Source organism: Notamacropus eugenii, chromosome 2, assembly GCF_028372415.1.
Source record: "Notamacropus eugenii isolate mMacEug1 chromosome 2, mMacEug1.pri_v2, whole genome shotgun sequence".
Taxonomy (NCBI): domain Eukaryota; kingdom Metazoa; phylum Chordata; class Mammalia; order Diprotodontia; family Macropodidae; genus Notamacropus; species Notamacropus eugenii.
Genome location: NC_092873.1, coordinates 512,087,714 through 512,113,660, shown reverse-complemented (window position 1 = coordinate 512,113,660; position 25,947 = coordinate 512,087,714). Strand labels below are relative to the sequence as shown.

General features: G+C 44.9%; 1 protein-coding gene across 2 annotated transcripts in view; it reads left to right on the top strand.

Moving 5' to 3' along the window:
* Positions 1–25,947, top strand: part of RAB3B (RAB3B, member RAS oncogene family) — a 58,393-nt gene extending 32,446 nt beyond the window's left edge. For both annotated transcript variants that reach the window (XM_072649428.1, XM_072649427.1), the window contains 3 exons: positions 14,032–14,150; positions 18,827–18,951; positions 20,995–25,947. In XM_072649428.1, the coding sequence (XP_072505529.1) occupies positions 14,032–14,150; positions 18,827–18,951; positions 20,995–21,182 (432 nt within the window). In that variant the 3' untranslated portion in view covers positions 21,183–25,947. The remainder of the gene's footprint in view (positions 1–14,031; positions 14,151–18,826; positions 18,952–20,994) is intronic.

Genomic DNA, 25,947 nt, shown 5'->3' with positions numbered 1-25,947 from the left:
TAGTATTTCTTCCAAGTATAGTTCACACCACCCCCTGAACGAGGTCTTTTCTGACTCCTCCACTCCCCAAACCATGAATGTTCCTTCTTGCATGAGCACACATTCCATGTACTTTGTACTTACCGCTGTGTGTAAGTGTAGAATCCCTGTGAAAGAACGGGAACTCTTTGAGAGAAGGGACCATTCTGTTGTGCTGACCCCTGAGCATGGTGATGGCCATATAATAATTGCTTAAGGAATATTTATGGAACCTAATTGAATAAATAGCCTTGGACACTGTGCCTCTCTTCATGTGACCCAAGAATTCTAGAGAGTATCATGGAATGTTTTAGCGGGAAAGGACCTTAGAGGTCATCCTCTGCTTTATAGAGGAAGAGACTAAGGTTCAGAGAGGACACGGGACTGGTGCCCCATCATACAGTTGGCAGCAGAGTAAAGGCTGAATTTGTAGGCAGTGGACTGAGTTTCCAACTACTTGGGCTTAAATGCCAGCATTAGCATTTTTAATTATTGGCTATATGTCCCTGGACAAGTCACTTAACCTCTCTGGGATTCAGGTATTCCTTTTGTAAAATGGGAAGGGGGGGTGTTGGACTTTATAACCTCAAAGGTCCCTTCCCACTCTAAATCTAGGAGTCTTCGTAGTTGTTCCCCTTGTTCAGCTCCATATCTCCTTGGATCGTCCCCCCTCCTCCCCAAAAATTTCTGAGGCACGTGCTGTGCAGCAATGATGGTTTATCTTATTTTTAGAGAACTTTGGCACCTGTATGCAAATGAACCTGGGGAGGCGTCTGCTGTAGCTGGGTTCCCAAGAGAGCTCCCAAGGTTGCTAGAAGTGGGGAGGAGAAAGCCAGTGCAGGGACACTCCCAGTCTGTCTTCTCCCAACCCTTAAGTGTCCTGTGTGACCTCAGGCCAAGTCTGTCCCTCTCTGAGTCTTTGCTTCTGTCCCTGGAAAATGGCGGCAGGGAGCATGCTGTTGAGTGATCCCTGCAAATGTGGTCATTTTTATTAAGGACTTATGGTTTATTTAGCCTAAAGTTTTATCAATATGGTCATTTCCCATTTATAGATTTTTTTTTCACCAACATAAAAGCAGTGAAGGCTAGTAGATAGGACATACCTGACTTGGAGTCGAGTTTGTTGTTGAGTTGTATTGATCATGTCTGACTGACTCTCCATGACGCCATCTGGAGTTTTCTTGGCAAAGACACTGGACAGGTTTGCCATTTCCTTCCCTAGCTCATTTTACAGATGAGGACATTGAGGCAGACAGGGTTAAGTGACTTATCTAGGGTCACACAGTCAGTGTCTGAGGCCAAATTTAAATTCAGGAAGATATTCCAAGCCATGCAAACTGTGCACTATGGCGTCCCCTAGCTGCCCAGGGAGTCAAGAGACACAAATTCAAATCTCACTTCCGAGCCTAACTAGTCACTCTCAAAGCCTCACTTTCCTCTGTCTATAAAACAGGGGTAAGAAAATCTGCAGAATCTGTGTCTGTTTATTCTTTGTCATATACACTTGGGTCCAGTGACACTGGCCTCTGGGCTGTTTCACAGATGAGACCTTCCCTCTCTTGGCTAGTTTTTTCTGGTTGTCTCCCATACCTGGAATGTCATCCCTCTTCATCTCCACCCATTGGTGAAGTCATGTTTTGGTGTGCCACCTTACAATTTGAACAACTTTCAGAGAGCTGTATCCCATGGCTCATCATCCCAGTTTCTTGAATTCTATGGAGTTTGGAAGCTGGCTCCCCAAATCATGACTCTGTGACTTCTATCCAGTGTCTCTCCTATAGCTAAATTTAGTTCATGTCTAGGTCTCCACAGGTGAGGGCAAAATTATCTCCAATCCTGTGCAAGCATTCAAGTTAATCAGGTATATTAGGGATAGGACAGCCTCCTTGCCATTCCTTGAATATGATACTCCATCCATCTCCAGACTCACAGGCTGTCTCTCCCTCCCACTCCTATGCCTGGAATACTCTTTCTCTTCATCTCTGATTTTTGCCTTCTCTGGCTTCCTTCAAGTCCCACTAAAGCCTCAACTTCTGCAAGAAGCTTTTGCCAGTGCCTTACCCCTATTTCCTATTTATTTATCCTTTTTATTAATTTTATTTATTCCTATTCATCCTAACCATAGCTTGTTTGTATAGAGCTGTTTGTCATGTCCTCCATTAATTAGATGATGAGCAGGGATTGTCTTCTGCCTTTCTTGTGTCCCAGTGTTTAGCACACTGCCTTTCACATAGTAGGTGCTTCACAAATGTTTGTTGACTGATTAACCAAAGGGAACACAAGCCAACTCACAGCATCCCCAAACCAGCTGTTATAATTCTTTGCCCACTCCAGTGAATCCCACCTTTTCCCCAAGGTCATGTACTCTGAGGTTCTTAGCACCACCCTATGGATTGGGTTTTCTTTGGAGGAAAACTTGAGAGACAACCCCCTAGTATTCTGGTAAATCCCTCTTTCTCACTAGGCACACATACATTTCTTCAGCCTTATGGGCTTAGATTTCCCCAGGAGGAAAAGGTCTTGGAGTTTCCAGAGAGACAAACCCTCTTCTCATCAGACCCACAATCTACAAATAATTCATGACAATCGCAGAAGGGAAAGTCTAGGTCTTTTGCTTTCTCATAGCCTGACTCGGAGGGACCACGTACAAGATCATCTTCCACCTTCTCTCTTTAGAAGGCTGGACCCTAGCACTCTCTAAAAAGTCAACATTTTTTTAGGAAAGCTAGTTCTGATTCTAACCCAGGGGATAACTTTGAGCAATAATAAAAGCTGACATTTTTACTTTTTTCAATGTTTGCTCAACACTTCATATCCATTGACTCATTTGAGCCTTAACAATCCTGTGAGGGAGGTCCTCCATCATTGTGGGTGGCGTTATTCCCAATGGAGTTATTATCTCCATTTTACAGATTAGGATTATGGAGACTAAAAGCACTGGAATGACTTTCTTGGAGTCACACAACAAATAAATGTTTCCGAGGTGGGGTTGGAACTGAAGTCTTCTGGACTGCCAAGTCCAACACTAACTCCTAGGTCTCAGTTTCTCTGCGCCCCCCCCCCCCATAAAAGGCAGGAGTTGGACTAAGGCTAAAGTAGAGTCTGTTGACCTTTTCAGCTGTAAATGTTTATAGTTCTGTGATTACTCTAGGACTCTGAGATTCAGAGGTTTCAAGATGGGAATTTCTGGGTTGACTCAGGCAGGGTTGGAGTGAGTCTGGGTGGCCAGGGAGGGAGAAAGGGAGGGGAATGTGTGTACTAGGGGAGCCAATAGATTGGAAAAACAAACCAACACCTTTCCAAACTTGTCAGATTTCTCACATCAGTGGCAAAGAAGTGGGTGCTGATTCACACCCAGGAGATAATGTAATTCTAGTCTATAAAAATGAAATTAACTGGGGGAAGTAGGACAGTGGCCCATCTCCTCCCATGGGTCTGGCTGGGCTTAGGGAGCCTGTGGTGATGGACATGGCTTAGATGGGGCAGAGACCCAGAACACCTTGACCACAGAATTCAGAGCCCCTGTGCTCTGAGTTGGGACACCATCCTGGCCCTTAGGGATTTGCTCCAACAGTCTCTCTGCTTGAAAGTTAAAAGCAGAGGTAGAGAGGACAGAGCATGATCTTCTGTGGCTCTGGATCTCTCCTATCCCTGTTGGTGTCAAAATATGCCTTACTTGCTTAAAAAGAATCTTTCAACTCTTTGGGAAGTGACTTTGAACACTTAGATGTTTCTAATTAGAATGGAAACTGCTTGAGAGCAGGCATATACAGGGGGAAGAGCACTGTATTTAGACTCAAAAGAACTGGATTCAAAATATGTTTAGGTGGTTCAGTCACTGCCTTTGTGATTCCCTCCTCTCCTGGCCTCAGTTACCTCCTCTGTAAAATGAGGAGTTAGATTAGATGTCTTCAGATATTCGCAATCCTATAATTTTGGGGCAACCAGGTGGTGCCACAGTGCACAGAGAGCTGGGCCTGGAGTCAGAAAGACCTGAATTCAAATCTAATCTCAGACAACAACTATCTGAGTGACCCTGAGTGAGTCACTTGACTCTGTTTGCCTCAGTTTCCTCATCTGTAAAAAGAATTAGGGAAGGAAATGGCAAACCACTCCGGCATCTTTGCCAAGAAAACCCCCAATGAGGTCACAAAGAGTCAGACACAACTGAACAGCCGCATCAGGTTATAACCAGGGCACTGCCTCCTTCCTTAACTTCAGGTTACTCTGAACCTGCTTGTTAGGTAGTAGGTAAGAGCAGGGTGACTCAGAGCCTCTAAGCTGGCATCTCTACCCTGACTGGGACTGTGAGATTGAATGTGTTGATAAGAGAAAAAGAAAGACATCTAGGTGCGATCTCCCCATGACAGAGGCAAGACTTCTCTGAGAAGAAATGTCCAGTGATCCTGACTAGCTTTGCCCTGTGTATCTGTGTCTATGTTCTTTTGTGTATCCCCTGGGGAAATCTGATGGGCCATGCTCAAAATTGCCTGAGGTCTTAAGGTCTCAGACACCATTCGGTCAGCAAACATTTATTAAGTGCTTACTACCTTTGCATAAGGCACTGGACTAAGGGTTAGGGATACAAAGAAAGGCAAAAAAACATGGTGCCTGCCCTCAGGGAACTAATGTTCTATTAGGGGGGAGACAATATATAAATAACTGTGTACATGTATGATATATACGGGTAGATAAGTAGAAGGTAACCTCAGAGAGAAGGCAGGAGCAGCAGTAGGTGGGGCATAGAAAAGCCTGCAGAAGGTGAAATCTGAGTTCTATCTTGAAGAAAGCCAGGAGGTGATAGTAACATTGGAAACATCCTAGGCCACAGGGGACAGACAATGACAAGGCACAGTCTGGGAATAGAACGTCATGGGAGAGGAACATCTAGGAGTTCAGTAGTTCTGGATCATAGAGTAAGTACAGAGGAGTAAAATATAAGATGGGAAAGGTTGGGAAAGGCTTCACCAACTAAACAAAGAATTCTATATTTGATCCTAGAAGCAAAATGGAACCACTAGAGTTTAGGGTATTGGTCAGATCTGCCATAAATTGGGAAGATCACTTTGGCAGCTGAGTGGAGGAGGGAGGGGAGTGGGGAGAGACTAAAGGCGGGAGACCCACCAGCAGCTACTGCAGCGATCCAAGCATGAAATAATGAAGGCTTACATCAGGGTGGTAACTGTGTATGTAGAGAGAAGGTGAAATATAGAAGCCTTGGAAAATACATTGGATATGTGGGATAAGTGAGAGTGAGGAGTTGAGAATGACACTAAAGAAGGAAGGAATACGCATTTATATATCACCTACCACGTGCCAGGCACTCTGCTAAGCACTTGGCAGTTATTATCTCATTTGATTCCCACAACAGTCCTGGGGGAGGGAAGCAGAGATCCTTTTATTATCTCCATTTTACAGTTGAGGAAACTGAGGGAGGCAGAAGATAAATGACTTGTCCAGGGTCATGCAGCTAGTAAGTATCTAAGGCAGGATATGAACTCAAGTCTTCCTGACTTAAGGCCCAGTGCTCTATCCACTGCAACACCTAGTAGCCTATTGAGGTCGTGAACCTGGATGCCTGGAAGGGTAGAGATTCTCTCAACAGTTACAGGAAAGTTTAAAAGAGGAGAAGGTTTAGGGAATAATGACGAGTTCTGTTTTGGAAATGATGAGGTTGGGATGCCCAGTAAGAGGCTGGAGATTTGATGTTGGAGTTCAGGAGAGAGATTAGAGCTGGATCTGGAAATCATCTATACTGAGATGATCATTGAACCCAAGGGAGATGATGAGAATTTAGGGGCAAAAGAAAAGACAGCTTAGGACTGAACCTTGGGAAACACCTATGGTCAGTGGGCACAGCCTGGGTGACTGCAAAAGGGACTGAGAAGGAATGGTTAGACAGGTAAAGTCCTGCAATCCTAGAGAGGAGAGAATCCCAAAAGGGAGGATTGATCAGCAGTGGCAAAGGCTGCAGAGGGGTCAAGATCCAAGACTCAAGAGAAGCAGTCATTTATTTTGACAATGAAGACTTTGCCGAGGCCAGTTTCAGTCAAATGATAAAACTGGAAGCCAGATTTCAAAGAGTTTAGAAGTTAATGAGAGGTGGCAAAGTAGCGGCACCAAATGTAGATGGCTTTCCCAAGGAGTTGAGTTCTAACTTCAGACCTGGGTGAGGATAACTCTGTGTCACAAAGCTTCTGTGTCCATGCACACCCCTTCTGATCCGTTCCCTGTGTGGTCTTGGGGATCCTGACACTCAGCAGTGTCTGGACGTGGGAGTCCTATCTCCTGCTGTTTTAATCAAATCTAGGTCCCATAAAGATTCCCCCTTCACCTCCAGCCCCAAGTCAGGGCCTTACAGAAGTCCTGGCAATAGCCTTATAAACTGGTTATCTGGAGAGTGGAGCCTTTCTCAGCCTGCCCCCTTTAGCCACTCTCCTAACAAATTAAATGAAAAAGTGAGATTTTAAATGCCCAGCATTTTTCAGTGAGTACAGGATCTGATCTATGGCTTCCCTCTACTCCTCACTACATGTCACTGACGAGTGCTTATGTTCAGCCTTTTCTTGGCATCTTCTGTCCCCCTCCCTCTCCACTTTAACCCTGCCCTCCACCCCCTGCTGAAGCTCCAGTTGTACATGGATGGACATGGAAGGAGCCTGGTGAGTCATCCAGTGCACTCTGGAGAAAGCAGATTAAGTGAACTTTGGTAGAGGGAGACTTCTCTGGAGGCTGTGAATAGTGCTGATGTCAATTTGGAGACACAGAGAAAAGAAGACAAGAAATGGGGCCAGTAGCTCCCAGGAGCCAGAGATGATAACCATCACACAGTAAATCAACAGTGAACATTTATTAAACTCTACTCTGTTGAAGGCCTTGATTGCTGTTAATAATTGCTGACATTTTGAAGCTACTTTGTAGTTTATCTCGAGTGCTTTTTTTCTAATATATTTCTAAAAAATTATCAATACCTTTTGTTGATATATCATCCTCATGTCTGAGTGTCTCCTACCCAGCAAGCCATCCTTCATAACAAAGTTCAAAAAAGAAGACATTTTGGCCAAACCAAGCCATGTTCAGCTATGGCTCACAGTCTATGCAGTACTCCACACCTTAGTCCCCCACTTCTGCAATGAAGGGATAGGAGTTCATTTCCTCAACTGTTTACCTAGGCTGAGGTTATACTTTCATAGTGTTTGTTTCCAGTTGTCTTATTGTCATTGTTTTCTATTTGTGTAGATGTATGTTGTTTCCCTGGTTCTGCATCTGTTCATGTAAGTCCTTCTCTGCTTCTCTGCAGTCAATATATCCATCATTCTTAGCATTCTTATCAGGATATTCTACTTCTTTCATATACTGCATCTTGTTGATGGGCACTCACTTTGTTTTCAGTTCTTTCCTACTAGACAAGGGGATGCTCCGAAGTTTTTCAGGTACATGGGACTTTTATTGTTATCTTTTGATGTCTTTCAAGTCTCATTGTACATTACTCCCTTTTCTGCATTCTCTGATCCAGCCAAACTGGATCATCTGGCACTCCATTCATCTCCCATCTCCCTGCCTTTGCCCTGGCTGTCCCCCAAGCTTGAAATGCCCTCCCTCCACCTCATACACTCTCTTCTATATAATGACTCCCTCCCAAACTCTCTTGTCTTTGTTGTTCAGTCATGTCAGTCATGTCTGACTCTTCATGACCCCATTTGGGGCTTTCTTAGCAAAGATTCTGGAATGACTTGCCGTTTCCTTCTCCAGCTTATTTTACTGATAAGGAAACTGAGGCAAACAGGGTTGAGTGACTTGCCCAGGGTCACACAGCTAATAAATGTCTGAGGTTGGATTTGAACTTAGGAAGAGGAGTCTTTCTGATTCCAAACCTAGTGTTCTATTCACTGCACCGTGCACCTGCCTTTGTATTTCTTTCTCTCTCTCTTTTTTTTTGTATTTATTCTGCATATATTTCATTTTCTGTCTCTACATCCCCAGTTCTTAGCATACTGCTTGGTACACAGTGGCACTTAATAAATGCTTATTGATCATTGATTGGGTACATGATGGAGTACCTGCTCACCAATGGGATTACTATCATCAAGTAGTGAAAGAGCTCTGCTGTGAAAGAAGGATTCAGTTTAGCCTGCTTGGTTCTACAAGGTAGCAAATGGGGAAAGAATCACGGGGTAGTTGTGTGTGGGGAAAAACCGTCTAATAATAATGCAGAGGCATCTTGGACCCCTTTTTAAAGGCATGATTCCAAGATGCCAAGCACTTCTCTTGCAAATGATGTGTCAGGGTGACAGTGGGGGCATAGTTGGGAGTAAGTGTGGTATAATGTATGGGACAGAAGCCTTAGAGCCAGAAAGACCTGTGTTCAAATCCCACCTCAGGTTCTTATCCCCTGTGTGATTCAACCTTCCTGATCATCATTCTCCTTATCTGTAAAATGGACATAATAGTTGGCATTTATATGGGACTTTCAAGCTTTCAGGTACTTCACAAATATCTCATTTGATCCTCACAATAACCCTGAGTAGGAGGTAGTTGCTATTATTATCCACATTTTACAGATGAAGAAACTGAGGCAGGCAGAGGTTAAGTGACTTACTCAGGATCGCACATCTAGGAAGTGTCTGAGGCAGGTTTTGAACTCAGATCTTCCTGACTCCAAGTCTAGCTCTGTTAATTTTGCCATCTAGCGGCCTCCCTGGGATATCACTGAGATCCAATGAGAACGTGAAAAGCATTTTGCAAGCCTCAAAGTCCTAGAGAAAGTTATCAGCAGTCATTATGAAGTCAGGTTCCATTTTAGGGATCGTACTGCCGAGACTCAGAGTGAGTGATTTGTCCAAGGGTTTGTCTGTTAGCCAGGCTAGGCCCCTCCCTCTTAGCAGCTCTAGCCTGGATCCTTTCACTATGGAGGGTGGAGCACCCTGACCCAGGTGCAAAAGCATACTGCTAGAGCTGGGGTGGTAGGTGGGAGAGACCCCCAAAGAGCCTGAAGTCCAACCTCCGGAGGAAAGGGGCTGTGTGGGGAGGAAGGTCACTCTACCGGCAACTCTCATTACAGGACTCCACGACTGCTGTAGCTTGAGACAGGAGGAGAACCAGCCATTGCCCAAAGTGGGCCAGCCCCTGGTAAAGATGGCCCTAGAAACAGGGCCATGTGTTCTGTCATCCTACATCCTCTTCTCAGTGGGGAAAGAGCACTTAACAGAAACACAAGACCCTGACATCCCAACACTGAGCCAAAAGTTGCCTCTCTGCCATTTCCCCCCCAACCCCATCACCTTTAGTCTGCCCTTTGGGGCCAAGCAAAATAAATTTTCCCCCTCTTCCAATGACAGCTCTTTAATTAGTTGCACACAGCCCCGGGAGCCATTTTCTCCTCCAAGGAGAACAGCGTCAGCTCCTTCAACCAATCCACAGATGACATAGATTCTTTTCATCCTGATCTAAATTCAACAAATATTTATCAAGTACCTACTATGTGCAAGGCACATAGGCATCCCAGGCACTGTAAATACAAAGAAAATCAAACTGAATTAAGGTGGAAAAGTTCAGGACACGCCAGAGGATCACAAGCAGTTTGGGACATATGTGGAGGCAATTAGTGAAGAGTCACAATAGAGAGGTAAGGTTGGAAGCATCCAATCTTTAATCATCTATTAAGGACCTACTATGTGCAAGGCACTGTGAAGTGCTCAGGATACAAAGACCCAAATTAAACAGGGTTTGTTTTCCATGTTTTCTCATGGTGGGGAAGTGGGGAGGGAAAGGAGCAGAGATGGGATGGAAGGAAAACTTCCTTTGGGGGAAAAATTTCAATTTTTTAAAAATAGCAAATAAGGTAAAATCACAACAAAACCAGAAAAAAATCAAAACAATGATTAGAACCCTCATTTTATTTTATTTATATATTCAAAACCCTTATTTAAAAAAAAAGTCTAGGAGCGTACGTCCCTTGCCTTCCATTCAGTCTGTATGTATCTTGTAGTAACGATTCATGGGCATGGTGACATCCCCATTCCAATGACAGTAAAAAGCCTGCAAGGCTTTTTCCTCATATCCCTGGGGCTTAGCATGCTGCCCAGCACATTGCCCGCCCTTACTAAATGATTGTAGATTGACTGAGTTAGTGTATGATTCTATTAGGCTTTGGAGGGAGGTGGAGATAAGATATATGTAAAGAAGCAAATGCTAAAGGGATATAAGGATGTAGGTTTTGTTTTTATGAGGCTTTTGTATCCGCTGAGAGGAGTCGAAAACAGACATTTGGGGGAGAAATACAAAGCAACTTGAGGAGGAGCACAGATAATTCTTAGAGAATTAGGGAGAAGTCATGATAGTGGAGTGGACATTGTTGCTTAGCAAAGGTAGTGGATGACATGCTCCTCCCCCAGGGCTCTGGAGGTAGAGTCTCGGTCCATGGGGGCCTCTCCCTCTCCCCCTTATCCTATCCCTGGGATCTTGAAGTCCTCGATCATTCCAGCCAGGTTCAAATTCTCCCTGTATACCCCTGACATGAGTTTCCCTGGGTCTTCCTATGGTTTGACTGGAAAATGGACTCCTAAAGCTTCCTGAGGAGGGAGGCTTGGGGATGAAGGAGACATGGACGTCATCATCCTGGATGACACACTTTCTTTCCCCAAGTAGCCGGTGACTCATGCCTCTTTCTCTCTCCCTTTTCCTGTCTCTTCTTGGGTTCTATTTCTGACTCTCACCAGGGGGAAGGGATCGATGGAGATTTTAAAAATAAAAGGAGGCAGACAAAGCTCTGGTGTGATCCATGGGGTACCTTCTCCTCTTGCCCCTAATGATCCCACTCCCCACCAGGACCCTGGATGACAAGACTGGGATGGGCTAGGCCACTCACCTTTCTGGGCTCCCCTTCTCTAACTCAGCTTTGGGGAAGGTTTTTTAAGATTTTACACCTGATTGGAGGGTCTAAAAGATGGTCCCTTTATCCCAAAGTGGCCTCCCTCCCCCACAGACTAGCCAACTCTGAACTCAGTGCATCTGGGTTCAAATCCTAGGTCTGCCGTGTATAAGCTATATGACCCTGAACAACTCACCCTCTCTTGAATTTCCTCATCTATGAAATGAAAGTTTTCAACTCTAAATCTATGACAATGAGATTTAGCCATGGTTAAATGGAATACCTACTGTTCAGGCACACAGTTGGGTGATATGGAATTCAGACAGACGGGATCATGGGATTTTTTAGTAGGAAGGTTCCAGAGATCATCTAGCCCAGGGGTTCTTAATCTTTTTTGTGCATGTCATAGACTCAAAACACTTTAAAAAAAACAACCTAGTTCATGGACCCCAAAGCCAGCCCAATACTCTTGCTTTGTTAAAAATCGTATCTGTATTGACTTCTTCTGTGTTAACTTCACCTTCATTTCTCTATACATTCCTTTCTTTTACCCAGATATCCTTCCCTTTGTTTTAACAAATAAAAGGGGGAGTTGTTACCTCCTTGGACCCTGCCCATTAGTTGATACTAATTAAATATTTAATCTAAAAAATAAAAGAAAGAAGAGAGAAAAACAAAGGCCCCCTACCTCTGTAGTGAAGCCAGGGACATACGTGTTCTCATCTCTCCTCTGAGTCCGAGCTTCTCATTATAAAGATAGTGCTGGGCTCATTTTTTTCTTTCCATTTATATGATCGGAGTCATTATGTACACTGTTTACTTTGTTCTGCTGACTTCACTCTGCCTCCGCTCATTTAAACTTTCCTGTGCTTCTCTGATTTCTAAGACTGGATCATGAATCCCCCCCTCTCCCCCACATCCCTAGTGCTTTCCCCACTAAGGCCACTTTCCATTTCCTCTGTAGTTATCTTGTATGTATCTATTTATGTATATTATCTCTCCCCGAGTAGAATAGAAGCTCCTTGAGGGCAAAGACAGGTTTGAGTTTTGGGGGCTTTTTCTTGATATCCCCAGCTTTTCTCACAGTGCCCCAGGCATAGTAAGCATTTAATACATGGTTCTTGTTTGACTGATTGAATCTTACTAGTCATTGTTGCTTACAGCATATTTTTTCTACATTCAGTCATATTCCTAATGACCAGTTACTTTATTTCAAATCCTTTGGTCCCACAAAAAGTGCTGCTGTGAATATTTTATTATCTTCGTCCCTCTAACCTCGTTGGGATATGTAGCTAGCAGTGGGATTTCTAAGTCAAAGGGTATGAATATTTGCATTACTTTTTCAATACAATTCCAAGTTAACTTTCAGAAAGAGTAGACCAATTCCCATATCCATCCTTAATCTGCAAATGAGGAAATTGTGACCCAGAGTTGAAGAGTTTGCTCAAAGTCTCCCAGTTATAGTAGTAAGCAGCAAGATTTGAATCCACTCCTAAAACTTCAGAGCTAATACTAGATTGCACACCAGCCAGCTCTGAAGGGCAGAGACAGAGACTGAGAGAAGGATGCTCAGTTTGGCTAGTACTGAGTGGGGGGTGGGGGCAGTTTGGTGTAGGTGGATACTGCCCAGAAGGGGAGACAACAGGCACATACATGGCGGGGTGTGCATAGGTGTGTAGAGGCTTCAAATTGAGAGAATCTAGATTAGATGACCCCTAAAGTGGATAGAATACCAGACCTGGAGTCAGGAAGACTTATATTCCTGTGTTCAAATCCAGCGTCAGACACTAGCCATGTGATCCTGGGCAAGACACTTAGCCCTGTTTGCCTCAATGTCCTTTTGAAGGAAATGGCAAACCACTCCAGTATCTTTGCCAAGAAAACCCCAAATGGGGTCACAAAGAGTCAGACAAGACTGAACAACAACAACAGCCCTTCCAGCTCTTACTCCCATGATCCTCAGCCCCAGAAGGAGTCATTCAATTAGCCAGTTTATTAGGAGCCAAGTCCAGACTGTGTGCTAGGGAACCTTTCTGGGAAGATTCCAGTGTCTCAGAGAGGCCAGGGTTCTGGCTGTCTAATTATAAAAGTACTTTTCCAGGTGATGGACGAAGGGTATCTTCAGGATGGATTGAAAGAGGACGGGGGTAGTAATCCTTCAATCCCCTGCCTCACCATAGTGAGGAAAATAATTTTGCAAACTTTAAAATGCTATGGAAATTAGAGTTGCTTCCATGGAGGAATTGGACTTCTCAGATGCACTTACCCTATGATAAATTCCATTATGCTGTGTTTGTGGGAATAAATTTAATGGCTGAATGGGTTGTATGGCTGGGTAAATGAATGCATGAATGGGTGGATGCATAGATTGGTGCCTGGATGGATGGATGAATGGTAGGAAGGAAGGAAAGAATTTATTAAGTACTTACTATATGCCAGGAACTGTGCTTAGTGCCTTACAGATATCTCATTTGATCCTAACAACTTTGGATGCCAGATGTTATTATAATCTTCATTTTACAGTTAAATAGACCAAGGTAGACAGATGTTAAGTGACTTGCCCAGGGTCAGACAGCTAGTAAGAATCTAAGGCTAGATTTGAACTCAGATCTTCCTGACTCCAAGCCTAGCCCTGTATCCATGGTACCACAACTGCACTTTTTGTGGGAATAAATGTAATGGGTGAATAGATGGATACATGAATAGATGGATGGATGCATGGATAGATGGATACATGAATGGATGCATGGATGGATATATGGATGCATGGATGGATAAATGGATATATACATAGATGATGAAGGGATACATAAATGGATACAAGAATGATGAAAGATTGCATAGATGATGCATGGGTGTATGGATGGATAGATGGACGCATGGGTGCATGGATGGATGGATGCATTCATGGATGATGAATGGATACATAAATGGATGGATGCATGGATGGATAAATGGATGCATACCTGGATAGTGAAGTGATGCATAGATGGATGCATGGATGTATGCATAGATGGATGGATACATGAATAGATGGGTGCATCATAAATTAATGGCTACATGGATGGATGGATTTAGAATGTTTTAGAGAGCCCTAGGAGATACCTTGGAGCCTAAAGTCTGACTACTTTTTCTCATTCTAGGACACAGCTGGCCAAGAGAGATACCGGACCATCACCACTGCCTATTACCGTGGCGCCATGGGTTTCATCCTCATGTATGACATCACCAATGAAGAGTCCTTCAATGCTGTCCAGGACTGGTAGGGAATACACATACACTGGCCTGTATCTCCACACCCTCAGTGCTCAACACTGTGGGTTGTAGGGAATGAGCAGCAAAGATCAATTGATTAAGATATAAAAATCACTACCACAACCATCCTGTACAGACTTAGAAGGAAATGGCTTCCTTTTCCTCAGGCACAGGCAGCTAGTGTAGTGGAAGTAAGAGCCTGGGCCAGGAGTCAGAACACTGGTGTCTGAATCCTGCTTTGTTTTGGCCTAACGTATTGTGTGTCCTTTTCTGGACCTTGATCCAACCCAATCCAGGACAAAGTTCTCTGCATAAAGACAAAATGAAAAAAGTCACTGTCCTCAAGAAACTTATATTCCAGTCTATATTTCCTCCTCTGGAAGATGAGTGTACCACTCCTACTCCTCCTCCTCCTCCTCCTCCTCCTCCTCCTCCTCCTCCTACTACTACTACTACTACTACTCCTACTCTTACTACTACTACCACCACCACCACCTATAGCATCTTCTCAATGCCAGGCACTGTGCTAAGTAAGCACTTTACAAATATCTCATTTAATCCTAAAAACAACCCTGGGATGGAGTTGTTATTATTATCCCTATTTTATAAATGAGAAAACTGTGACAGATAAGGTTAAATGACTTATCCAAGGCTACCCAACTAGGGAGTGTCTGAGGCTGGATTTGAACTCAGGTCTTCCTGATCCTACTCCTAGTGCTCAATCCACAACTGCCTCTGCCTGCCTCATAGAATTGTTGTGGGAAAAGGGCTTTGAAAACCTCACAGCATTATAGAGATGGGACCCCCAGGATCCATCAATCAGGATCTCTAAGACCCTCTGGGGTGCTCATGTGTTTAATGGTTCTAGGTTTAGCAGATTCATCTACCCCTACTATTCAGATCTCTTTGGGCTTAGGAAGAGGGTACTTTCTTGGGATATAACTAGAAGCTCTCAGGGGCATCCCAGCCTTAAGAAGGTTGTGAAAGCTCTTGATTATAGGGAAAGCCAGCCTGGTTGATCATCAGGACACTCAGTGCTAGCAGCATACTGTGGCATTGGGGACAAAGCTCCTGACCTCCTTAATGCCCATGCCAACCAGATCACAATCCTTCCCTCTCCTGCCCAGAGTCTCATCTCCAGGGCACTTTGTCACAGCCCAACCCTCCTAACATCAGCCCAATGTCATCTGGCAACAGAAGGGATGTACGTACCTGGGAGGAGACAGTGGGTCTAGCAGTGGGAGGGTTAGAATTAGACTTCCAGGCAGCTCCCTGTTATTCTGGGTGTGGTTGGAGTTAGACCCAGTGTTGAGGTTACAATTAAAAACGAGCTCCCTTTTCACCACCCTGCTCTCAGAATCTCTCCTTCCTTCCATGCTCAACCCAAATGTCACCTTCTTGAATAAATGAGCATGGGGGGAAAGCACCTACTGTACACCAGACACTGTGCTAAATTCTCTGAGGTCAGCTCCAAAAGCAACTGACCCTGTTCTCAAAGAATTTACCTTCTCTCAAAGGAGACTTCTAGAATGTAAGAGTGAAAGAGTATTTATTGTGCACCCTTGACCAAGTATGGAGCTAAGCTCTGAGGTACAGAAACTAAAACAAGACAGTCCCTGCCCTCAAGGACATTACCTTCTATCGGAGGAGACATCTGCTTATTTGATGACAAATGAATTTGAAGCGCTTTCTCTGTGCAAAGTACTATGCTAAGCAGGGGAGACACAGAGAGAAAAACTAGACCTTTCCTGCCCTCCAGGACCTTATAGTCTAACAGAGGAATAGTGGCCTGGAAGCCTTCAAGGATTCTCCCTGGTTGTTACAGCTCCTCTTCTCCAATTATCTCATGCTTACTTATCTTTGAGCAAGCAGTTTATTCCATAGGAATATAAGCTCGCTGAGGACAAGGACTGTTTTGTTTTTGTCTTAATATCCTAGCACGGTACCTGAGCATAGTAGGGGCTCCATAAAAGCTTGTCAAATTAGATTAAATTACTGGTGCTTTCCACCTTTACCATTACTTTCTATTTACTCTATGGACCCGGTGTGTTTACTTCTGTACCTGTTGCTTCCCTCCATACACTCTCCCCCCAGTAGAATGGAAGCTCCTGGAGGAGCTCCAGAAGATTTTGGTCCTTGTAGCCCTAGGGCCTTGTATAGGGTATGTAATGTACATTCTTTTGGGGGGGGGGGTTGTTTTTTGGAGGGGGGAAAGTGAGGCAATTGGGGTTAAGTGACTTGCCCAAAGTCACACAGCTAGTAAGTGTACAGTGTCAGAGGCCAGATTTGAACTCAGGTCCTCCTGAGTCCAGAGCTGGTGCTTTGTGCACTGCACCACCTACCTACCCCTATACATTCTTGTTGAATTGGATTGAACTAAGATTTGGGTCAAGGGGCTCCTAACGCCTTTTGTCATGGACCCCTTTGGCAGTTTGGGGAAGCCTATGTATCTCTTGTCAGGAGAGTGTTTTTGAATGTATAAAATTATAAAGAAAGCCAATTCTTTTATATATGTATATATGTATATAAACTCTTATTTGGGTCAAGGTTAAATTTAAGGCTCTCATGAGGCTGGGAAACTGATAATCTGGGACAGTGAGGCCAGTTAGCACCAGATGATGCTGATCTCCAGGCTTCGGTCCTGGGCACACAGTCCCTAACACCCCACCCTTTCAGGCTTGTCCTCTCTTTCCCAGCTGTACCACATGTGGCCCTACCACCTACCCCACCTCCTTTCCTCCAGTCTCACTTCCAAGCTGACTGGCTCTGGTGAACTTTTTGCATTGATGACTCAGATCTCACCTCTCACCACGGATGAGGCTCAAAGCTCTGGCTGGAGGCATGTTCCCATTCTTGCTTCAGGTGTGGGTTTTCCTGCAGGACTGCTTCTATCTCACCTTCCAGTGGCAAAAGGAGAGCAAAAACTCTGAGCCAGCCTATGTCTGTCTGACGGGCTCAGTAACTCTAATACCAGCCCCCAACAGCCCTGTGCAGTGGGAAGTGCGTAAGTTATCATCCTCATTTTACAGAGAAAGCGTCTGAGACTCAGAGAGGTGAAAAGATGTATGGTACCATGTCCAGTAAGTGGTAAGCTGGGATTTAGACCCAGGTCTCTAAATATGACTCAAATTTATTTTGAGCTGGGACGGGCCCTTTATATTTCATCTAGTCAGCCCCCTGAATTCATTCAATTCAGTTCAATTCAACAGGTACTTAATAAACTCAGACTACTTGCCAAGTACTGTGTTCATTAGATGCTTGGGATACAAAGACAGAAATGACATAGTTCTGCCCTCAAGAGGCTTACATGGCACCATTCTCATTTTCTAGATGAGTAGTTCTGCCCCCATCACTTACCACCTGGGTGATATTGGTCCTCTTGATTATTTTTCTGTAAAATGAAGGGGTTGCATTAGATGGCTTCTATGGAACCCTGTAGCTCCAGAACTCTGATCCTATGAGAAACTGAGGCACAGAGACCAGGGAGTGACTTTCTGAAGATCACACAACTAGTAACAGATTTAAGACCAGAGTCTGGTTCTTGAGACCCTTAACCCCCTGTGCTTTTTGATCCACACTATGAGTGATCACTGTAGAACACACCCTGCAGCTACCTCTTCCTCCCAGGGTACAGGATTTAAATAAAGACATTTCTCCTAGGTTTTGGGGTATCCCTACACCAGTGCTCTAGTTTCCCTTCACAACACCCCCCACTGAGGTTCTTGTTTCTTTTCACAATAACCCATGAGAAGGTTAAGACAGGAATTGTTATCCTATTTCCTATATGGGGAAACTGAGGCCTAAAAATATAGGAGCCTCATTGGTCATCTAGTATAACTCCCTCATTTTACAGATAAGGAAACTGAGGCCTAAAGTGGCCTCAGTTATACCTCTACTAAGGGGCAGACCTAGGAATTTCCTGAAGTCCAGGTCTGACCATGTAACCCCTACTATTCAATAAACTTAAGTGGCTCCCCATTACCTCTAGGGTGATACATAAAATGCTCTTCTTAGTCTGGGCATTTCCTCCTTTTTCAGTCTTTTTACACATTACTGCCATCCCCCCAAGTAGTCTGCAATCCAGCTACTCTGACCTCCTTGCAGTTCCTAGAACAAGATGTCACCCCTGAACTCTGAACTTTTCATTAACTTCCCTCCTACCCTTCTGCCCTTTATGCCTGGAATTCTCTCCCTCCTTACCTCTGCCTCCTGGGCTTCCTTCAAGACTCAGCTAAAATTCCACCTTATGCAGGAGGCCTTTCTCAGCGCCTGTCCTTCCCCTAAACCATCCAGTGCCTCTGCTCTGAGCTTGCCTCTCTTTATGCAGAATCCATCTTGTATGTACCCAGCTATGTGCATGTTATCTCCCCCTCATTAAAATGTAAGCTCCTTGGGATCAGGCTGCCGGCGAGTTTGTTTGTTTGGTTTTGCCTTTCTTCCCATCCAAGCACTTAGCACAGTTCCTGGTAAGCACTTGATGAGTGCTGGTTGATTGACTAGCTGTCTGACTCAGGATGGGAAGACCTAGCCTTCCTCCAGCATTGGATGGGGGAAGGGGAGGTGGAAGGTGGGAGAAGTGAGCCCCCCTGATTGGGAGACAGTCCGAGGTAGACTCTTCAGTGTCCAGGTCCAAGTACACTCAATTGATTAACCCCACCACCTTTCTTTCTCCCTTTGCTCCAGGGCCACCCAGATCAAGACGTACTCCTGGGACAATGCCCAGGTCATCCTGGTGGGGAACAAGTGTGACATGGAGGATGAGAGGGTTGTGCCCACCGAGAAGGGGAAGCTCCTTGCTGAGCAGCTTGGTATGTGCATGTGCATGCATGCAAGTGCATGTGACTAGCATGTTAGGTATGTATGTGTTTGGGCCTGCAGAAGGGGAAGGCAGGCTGGGGTGAAACCTTGCCTGGCTCTAAGGCAGCAGCCTTGTTGCCCAGCAGGTCCTCAGGATGCCAGGATGCCAGGCCTCCAGGGGTAGAGGCTTGGGGCCACTCAAGCAGAGGGAATGGGGTAGGGGAGGACAAATTAGGGGATCTCAGAATTTTAGGGCTATGAGAAAAGCTAGGGATTCTAGAAGGTGGAAGGAAGGAGGAAGCGCATTTTGGCATAGGGGACAACCTTAACAAAGGCAGGGAGGCAGGAGATAGACTAATCTGTGTGAGGAATGGCTGGATCAGAGTTCATGAGGAGGAGTAATATACGCTAAGCCTGGCAAGACTGACTGGGGACTGTGAAAGGGTTGAAATTCCAAACTGGAATGATGAGTTTCCCATCCCTGGGGGGCTTTAAGATGAGGCTGGGTGACTGCTTGTGGAGGCAGCTGGAGATCTCTTCTAAGTTTTAGATTCTGTGATCATTTGAAAGGGTCTCAGAGGTCAGTGAAGCGTCAGTCCACTCTACAGCTTTCCACCAATGGCCTCCAGTGACAGGAATCTCATGGAGAAGGCCATCTGACTAAGCTCCAGGGGTGGCAGCAGCCTGCTTGAGGCTCAGCCTTTTCTACCTGCCATTAATTGGTTCCTTGCTTTGTCCCATTGTCAATTGCTGAAGGTTTCTCTTAATTAATCCATGGAAAGGTTCTGCCTGGTGGGGAGACAGAGGAACTGTCAGGAGTGCTTGTTAACTGGCCATTTAGAAGGAGGGATATTGGTGCAAAGTTGGTGCAAGAAGCAGTCCTAGAGTTTGTTAATTCCAACAGCCAAGAGCTGGTGCACATTATCCCAAGAGAACCTTCTGTCCCAGTTCCCACCTCTAAGGCTTTGCTGCTGCTTCCCTCCTCTCCCATTGGGTGGTTGTAGGGACCTCATTGGACATGGGGAACTTTTGCAAACCTTACAGCCTCCATAAAAGTCAGCTGTTATTCCATTGCTAAATCGATGACTTCTGAACCTTTCCCCTAAGGCCAACGGTGGCAAAGAGGCTAAAAGTGAGAAAGGTTTTGTTTTGGGTTTAAAACAACCACAAAGATACCTGTTAATAAGCAAGGGGGTGGGAGTGGGGCAAGCTCATTTCCTCTCAGTTTGACTAATGAGATCCACTGCCTCTTCCTAATGACAGTCCTGACAGTTAAAGAGGCAGGCCCTTCTTCCAGCTCTGTTTTTTCCTTCCTCTCCTGTTCTTGGCTCTCCCTCTCCTCTCTTGTTTCTCAGTCCCTCATTTCCATCTTCCTTCTCCCTGTCCTGGTCCCTGCCCTCTTTATCCTTCTCCCTCCTTCTCCTCTTTCCTTCATCTTCTTGTCCCTTTCCTCTCCCTTTTCCATTGCCCTAGTCTTGTTAATCTCCTCCTCCTTTTTTTGAGGCAGTTGGGATTAAGTGACTTGCCCAGAGTCACACAGTTAGTATGTGTCTGAGACTGGATTTGAACTCAAGTCCTCCTGACTCCAGGCTGGTGCTCTATCCACTATACCACCATCCAGCTGCCTCTGATCCTCTCCTCCTAGTCCAAGCCCCTCTCCCTCCCTCCTGTCTCTCTGCCTCTCCTTGTTTCTCTCTTTTTCCGCTCCCCCTCTTCCTGTCCCCAGTCTGTGGGATTCCTGCTTTAGGCCACAGTTGGACCAGATGACAGTTCCCATCTCCTCCAACTTTAGGATGCTATCATAAAAGTGCCATTTCTACAGGACTCTAATAACTCTCCTTTACAAAAACCCTAGGAAAGAGGTAATGTAAGTATTATCACCATTTTGCAAAGAAGAAAATGGAGACGGAAGAGGATCTAAGGCAGGGCCCTAAAGCCAGTGAATGTTAGAGCTGAGGTGGCTTCAGGACCAGGGCTCCTGACTCCAAACCCATGGCCTTGAGCTTCTCCTGCCAGATTTAGGATTTAACCAGTTTCTGTTTTCCTCCCTGCAGGGTTTGATTTCTTTGAAGCTAGCGCCAAGGAGAACATTTGTGTCAGGCAAGTGTTTGAGCGACTGGTGGATGTTATCTGCGACAAGATGTCTGAGACCTTGGATACAGACCCTGCCCTGGCCAGTGGGGCCAAGAACACGCGTCTCACAGATACCCCACCCCTCCTTCAGCCCAACTGCTCCTGCTAGGCCTGGCGGGTCAGGGTTCCCTTGTTCTCTGGGAACTCTCCCCAAATCCTTCCTTTCCCACACCCTTTCCTTTCTCTTGAAATTATTTACACTCATTACCCTTTGTTAACTCAACAGCTCTCTGGTGAAACTCAGTATCTCTGTTCTATAACTGGTCCTTGTGGAGTTTGCCATTTGCATTCTGGGTCCTGGAAAATGTGATGCTCTTAACTATTTGTGAATGGGCCCTACTTTATAAATTCTCTTCAGTTAGAAATGACCTTTGAGGGCATTGAGACTACCTCCCCCTCCCCATTGCATAAAAGACAGAATTATTTCCAGAGAAGAGGCATACCCAAAGTCACCAAGCTGGGAAGTAGCATAGTCAAGATGGGAGTCCACAGCATGGTACCACATCCTACTGGAGTGAAACTATTCATTTAGAAAAAGCATTTCCCACCTTACAAAAGGTTTCACCTCAAGATTTGCCCTACATAACATCTTCTCAGGCACAGGCTGATTGCTTAACATGAGGGCCAACTGCATAGTCAAACAAGGTTAGCTGGAGAGAGATGTACAAAATTATCTATTTCCTGTTCCTTAGTGGGTTTCCCCTCTGGTTGTCCCAAGGACTCTAATCCTGTCCGTGGGGTCCTCCTGGGGCTCAAGCACAATAAGGAGAGAGCTGATCTCTGGGGAGCCTGGAAATACAGGACTAGAGACTTCATACTGGAAGGGACCTCAAATTGTATCAAGTCTAACTTGTTCCTTTTCACAGAGGAAGATATTGGGGACCAGAGAGGATAGAACTGGGAAAGAGGCAGCTCTTTTAGGAGAGACAGTGAAAAGAAGACTGGATTTGGAGTCAGAGGACCTGAGTTCAAATCCCTACTTTTCTATTTCCTGGATCTGTGATCTTGGGCAAACCTTTTCCTCTGTGTGGGCTTCAGTTTTCTCCTCGGTAAAATGAGACATAGCCTCGATGACCTCTAAGGACCTGTCCAGCTCTGCTGTGGTCTTAACAAGGGTGGAAGGAGTCTAGGTTGGGTTAGATACAATTTGTTTCTTGATGGTGGGGGTTGGGTGGGGTTTGATGATTCTTCTGAAGCATGTTCAGGGTTCCATTATGAAAAAGTGAGAGGGGAGGTATTTCTAGGGTGCTGATTTTATATCTTTTCCTTCTGCCTGGAGCCAATCTGCCTCTCCACCATTCAAAATTCATTGACTAGCAAGTAGCTGATCCCTTCTTCAACAGGTCTGATCCTGGAAAGCCAATCCCAGTATATCTGCTCTAGGGTTCACAAGGAAACTGAATATAGAGCCCCAAACTAGAGCCCATGCTCCTGGAAGAGTAGGCAACTAAGCTAAAAATAAATCCTAGAATCCCAGAGCTTGATAAGTCCTTCAAGATGTTTAGTCTAATCAGTACCTAAACAAACTCCCATCTACAACTTACCCAAGGGATCACTCAGTTTCTGTTTAAAGAATCCCAGTGATGATGAACTCACTACATTAACAGCTGGCAGTTGGCTTGCCCAAGAAGAAGGCCTTTTTTCCTTCCAGGAGCTCAGGACTCATTCCAGTCTCCAGATGGCAAAAAGGTAGGTTAGGTTGGAGGATGTGACTAGAAAGAATATACCCGTAATATATATTGTATCCCCATGAGGCAGGTTCAGTTGAATCCATTCCAAGTTTCTCATCAAACCTAGAAAGGGCTATAGACAACAGACAACAAATTTGAGGCTGGAGAAAGGGTTCTTTTTGTGAAGGAAGTGGGATGTCTTGGTGAGGCTTACCAAGACCCACCTGATACTCATTTAAGAGGGGCTATTGGAGTGGTGAAGAAAGTATGGGATGGGGAGTTGGGAGACCAGAGTTCTGGTCCCAACTTAGCCATTGACTTGCTGTGTGACCTATCTTAGCCATTGACTTGCTGTGTGACCTATGGATATTTCTTTGCCCTCTCGGAGCCTTAGTCTCTCCTCTATGAAATGGTGGGATTGAGTTAGATGATCTCTAAATCCCCTTCCATCTCTAACATGAAATGCACCACAGTCCTTCCCAGCTCTGACTTGATCTGTTCCAAAGCTCATCCCAACTTGGACAATCTATACCTCCAATGTCAGCTAAACATTTATTAAATGCCTACTATGTGCTAGGTTCAGGGACACAAATACAAAAGTGAAATAAATATTCTCAGCCCGTGAGGAGTTTACAATCTCGTCAGAGAAGATGTACATACATAGGTGTATACATCAGACATGTATAAAATGCACAAGATAATTGGAGGGAGGCTTCATAAAGAAGGTAGTACTTGAGTCTTGAAGTTGGGGATTCTAAGAGGTGAGAGTGAGAAAGGAGTGTATTCCAGCAAAGTCAAAGAGATGGGAGATAGAGTGAAGTGTAAGAAACAGTAAGGTAACCTTAGATCATGTGAGACTGAGCCAAGCCATTAATCTCGACTCTACAAGAGCCTTATTCCAGCATGTACTTGGGTGAGGAGGTGGGAAAGAGGATCATTCCACTTTGGCCAAAAAGAGGCCAAAAACTTCATTGTACTAAGAGGACCCTTTTGTAAGGGAGGCTGTGGGCAGCCACACTCTGGAGCTGTCCGAGGTTCTGTCCCAGCCTACGTTTGAGTACATGGTATTCTCAATAAAAAGACAAAGAGAAGGAGGATGTTGAGGAAGGGCAGCCATATGGACTCAGATTTGAAGGGGCCACTGATCTTATTGACAACATAGTCTAATCACTTGGTTTATCCAAGCCTCAGATTTCCCTTCTGCAACATAGGATGACAGGACCATTTAGATATGAAAAGAACCTTAGACATTACATAGTCCAAGCCCTTCATGTTACAGCTGAGGCTAATGAGGTCTGGAGGGGCCAATTCAATACATTTCAAAGTCAACAAGCATTTATTAAGCACCTACTATATGCCAGGCACTGGGGATATAAAGATATGAAATGATCCATGCCCTCAAGGAGTTTGGGGGAGACAACCTGGGCCCAAGAAAAGTAAGTACAGGGTAAATTAAGGAGGGAGAGAAAGCTCACCACTGAGTAGATAAGGGAAGGCTTGTGGATGGAGGTGAAGGAATTGAAAATTTCTGAGAGGTGTTGAAGTAGCTAGTCCAGGGTCACACAACTTGTAAATGGAGGAGTCAGGATTTGAATCTAGGTTCTCAGACTCTGGTCCAACTGCTTTGATCAGCAACAGCTGGTAGAAATTCCGTTTAGCACCTGTTGCCATTTACCCAAATGAACAGTCCTCAGCTGCAAAGGGGAGCCACATGTATTTTGGGACATATGGCTAGGAGTGTATGTACTTCTGGCTTTGCCTGGATTATCACTATACCTTGTTTGTGGTGATGATAACTCTGAAAGGCAGAGTGATGGGATAGAAAGGTTCATGGGTTTGGAGGCTGAAGAGCTGGATTTCAAATCCTCATTTCTGGTACATACATCCTTGCTGCTGTGTGACCTTTGAATAAATCATTTCTCCTCTCTAGGCCTTGATTTTATAGGCTCCTAGATTTGGAGCTAGAGGGAGTCAGAGATGTAATCTGCTTCAACCTCTGTATACAGAGTCCAGAAGTTAAGGGATCTTGCCTAAGTCACCCAGTGAGTAAGTGGCGGACCTCCTTAGTAAGAGGAAGAGGTCTGATTAGGTCTGGGGTTCTTAACCTGGGGTGGGGAGGAGCTGTGAATATGGATCGAAAAAATGTCTCCTTTATTTTCACTAACCTCTAACTGAAATTGAGTCTTTCAATTATTTAAAAACATGATTCACCAAACAGACTGCCAAAGGGGTTCAAAAGGGTCCACATGACAGGTAAAAACCAAATAACACCACCCCCAACCCTGAACTAGAGGATCTCCAGGATTCCTTCCAGACACAGTTCAGTTTAGTGGAAAGAATACTGAAACAGGAGTCATGGGAGCTGAGTTCAAATTCAGATTCTCTCACTAGCTGTGTGATCTTGACCAAGTAATAGCCTCTCTGAGTCTCAAGTTCCTCATGTGCAAAATGAGACATTATGGCCTCTGAGGTCCCTTCCAGCTCTGGAGCTATGATCCTATGACTCCCTGTCCAATCTCATTTGATCTTTCCCCACAATCCTCTGTAGGCAGGGATTTTCTTCCCCATTTCACAGATGAGAAGACTGAGGCTGGGAGAGCATAGAAGAGATGACTTGTGCAAAATGGTAGGACTAGGACTGGATCCCAGATATCCTGATTCCAAGTCCTTTATCTTTGCCCTCCACCAATACCTTTCCCTGTGCAGTGAATCTCCTTATGTCTATGTGGCCACAAGTGCAGTAGCCCTGCATCTTAGGGTTTTCTCTGGTCCCCTTGGGGTTCATGTTTGGTACTCAGCAGTCTTTGAGTCTTCTATATAAAGATCTTGAGGGGAAATTCAATTGAACCCTACAAAATGGGTCATTTTGGGGGAAAACCTTCACACAAGAGCATGAGAAGACACCTGGGTGATCACTCTAGCCACTCAGACTTTTTGAGAAGATTACTCTGTCCCTTAATCCTTGGCCTTGCACTTGCCACCTTCACTCTGTCTAACTACACTGTAACATCATCCATCCATCCATCCATCCTGCAGCTAACATTCTTCAAGCACCCTGCCCCATGTCCCAGAAACCATATCCTGCCCTCAAAAGGAGCAGACATAGGCCAAATGTGCAATACAGTATTGTATCTCTTGCGCTGTCAGTGATTCATGTGTGTGTATGTAAATATAAACCAGTTCCTGCTTTATTGTTGAATGTCA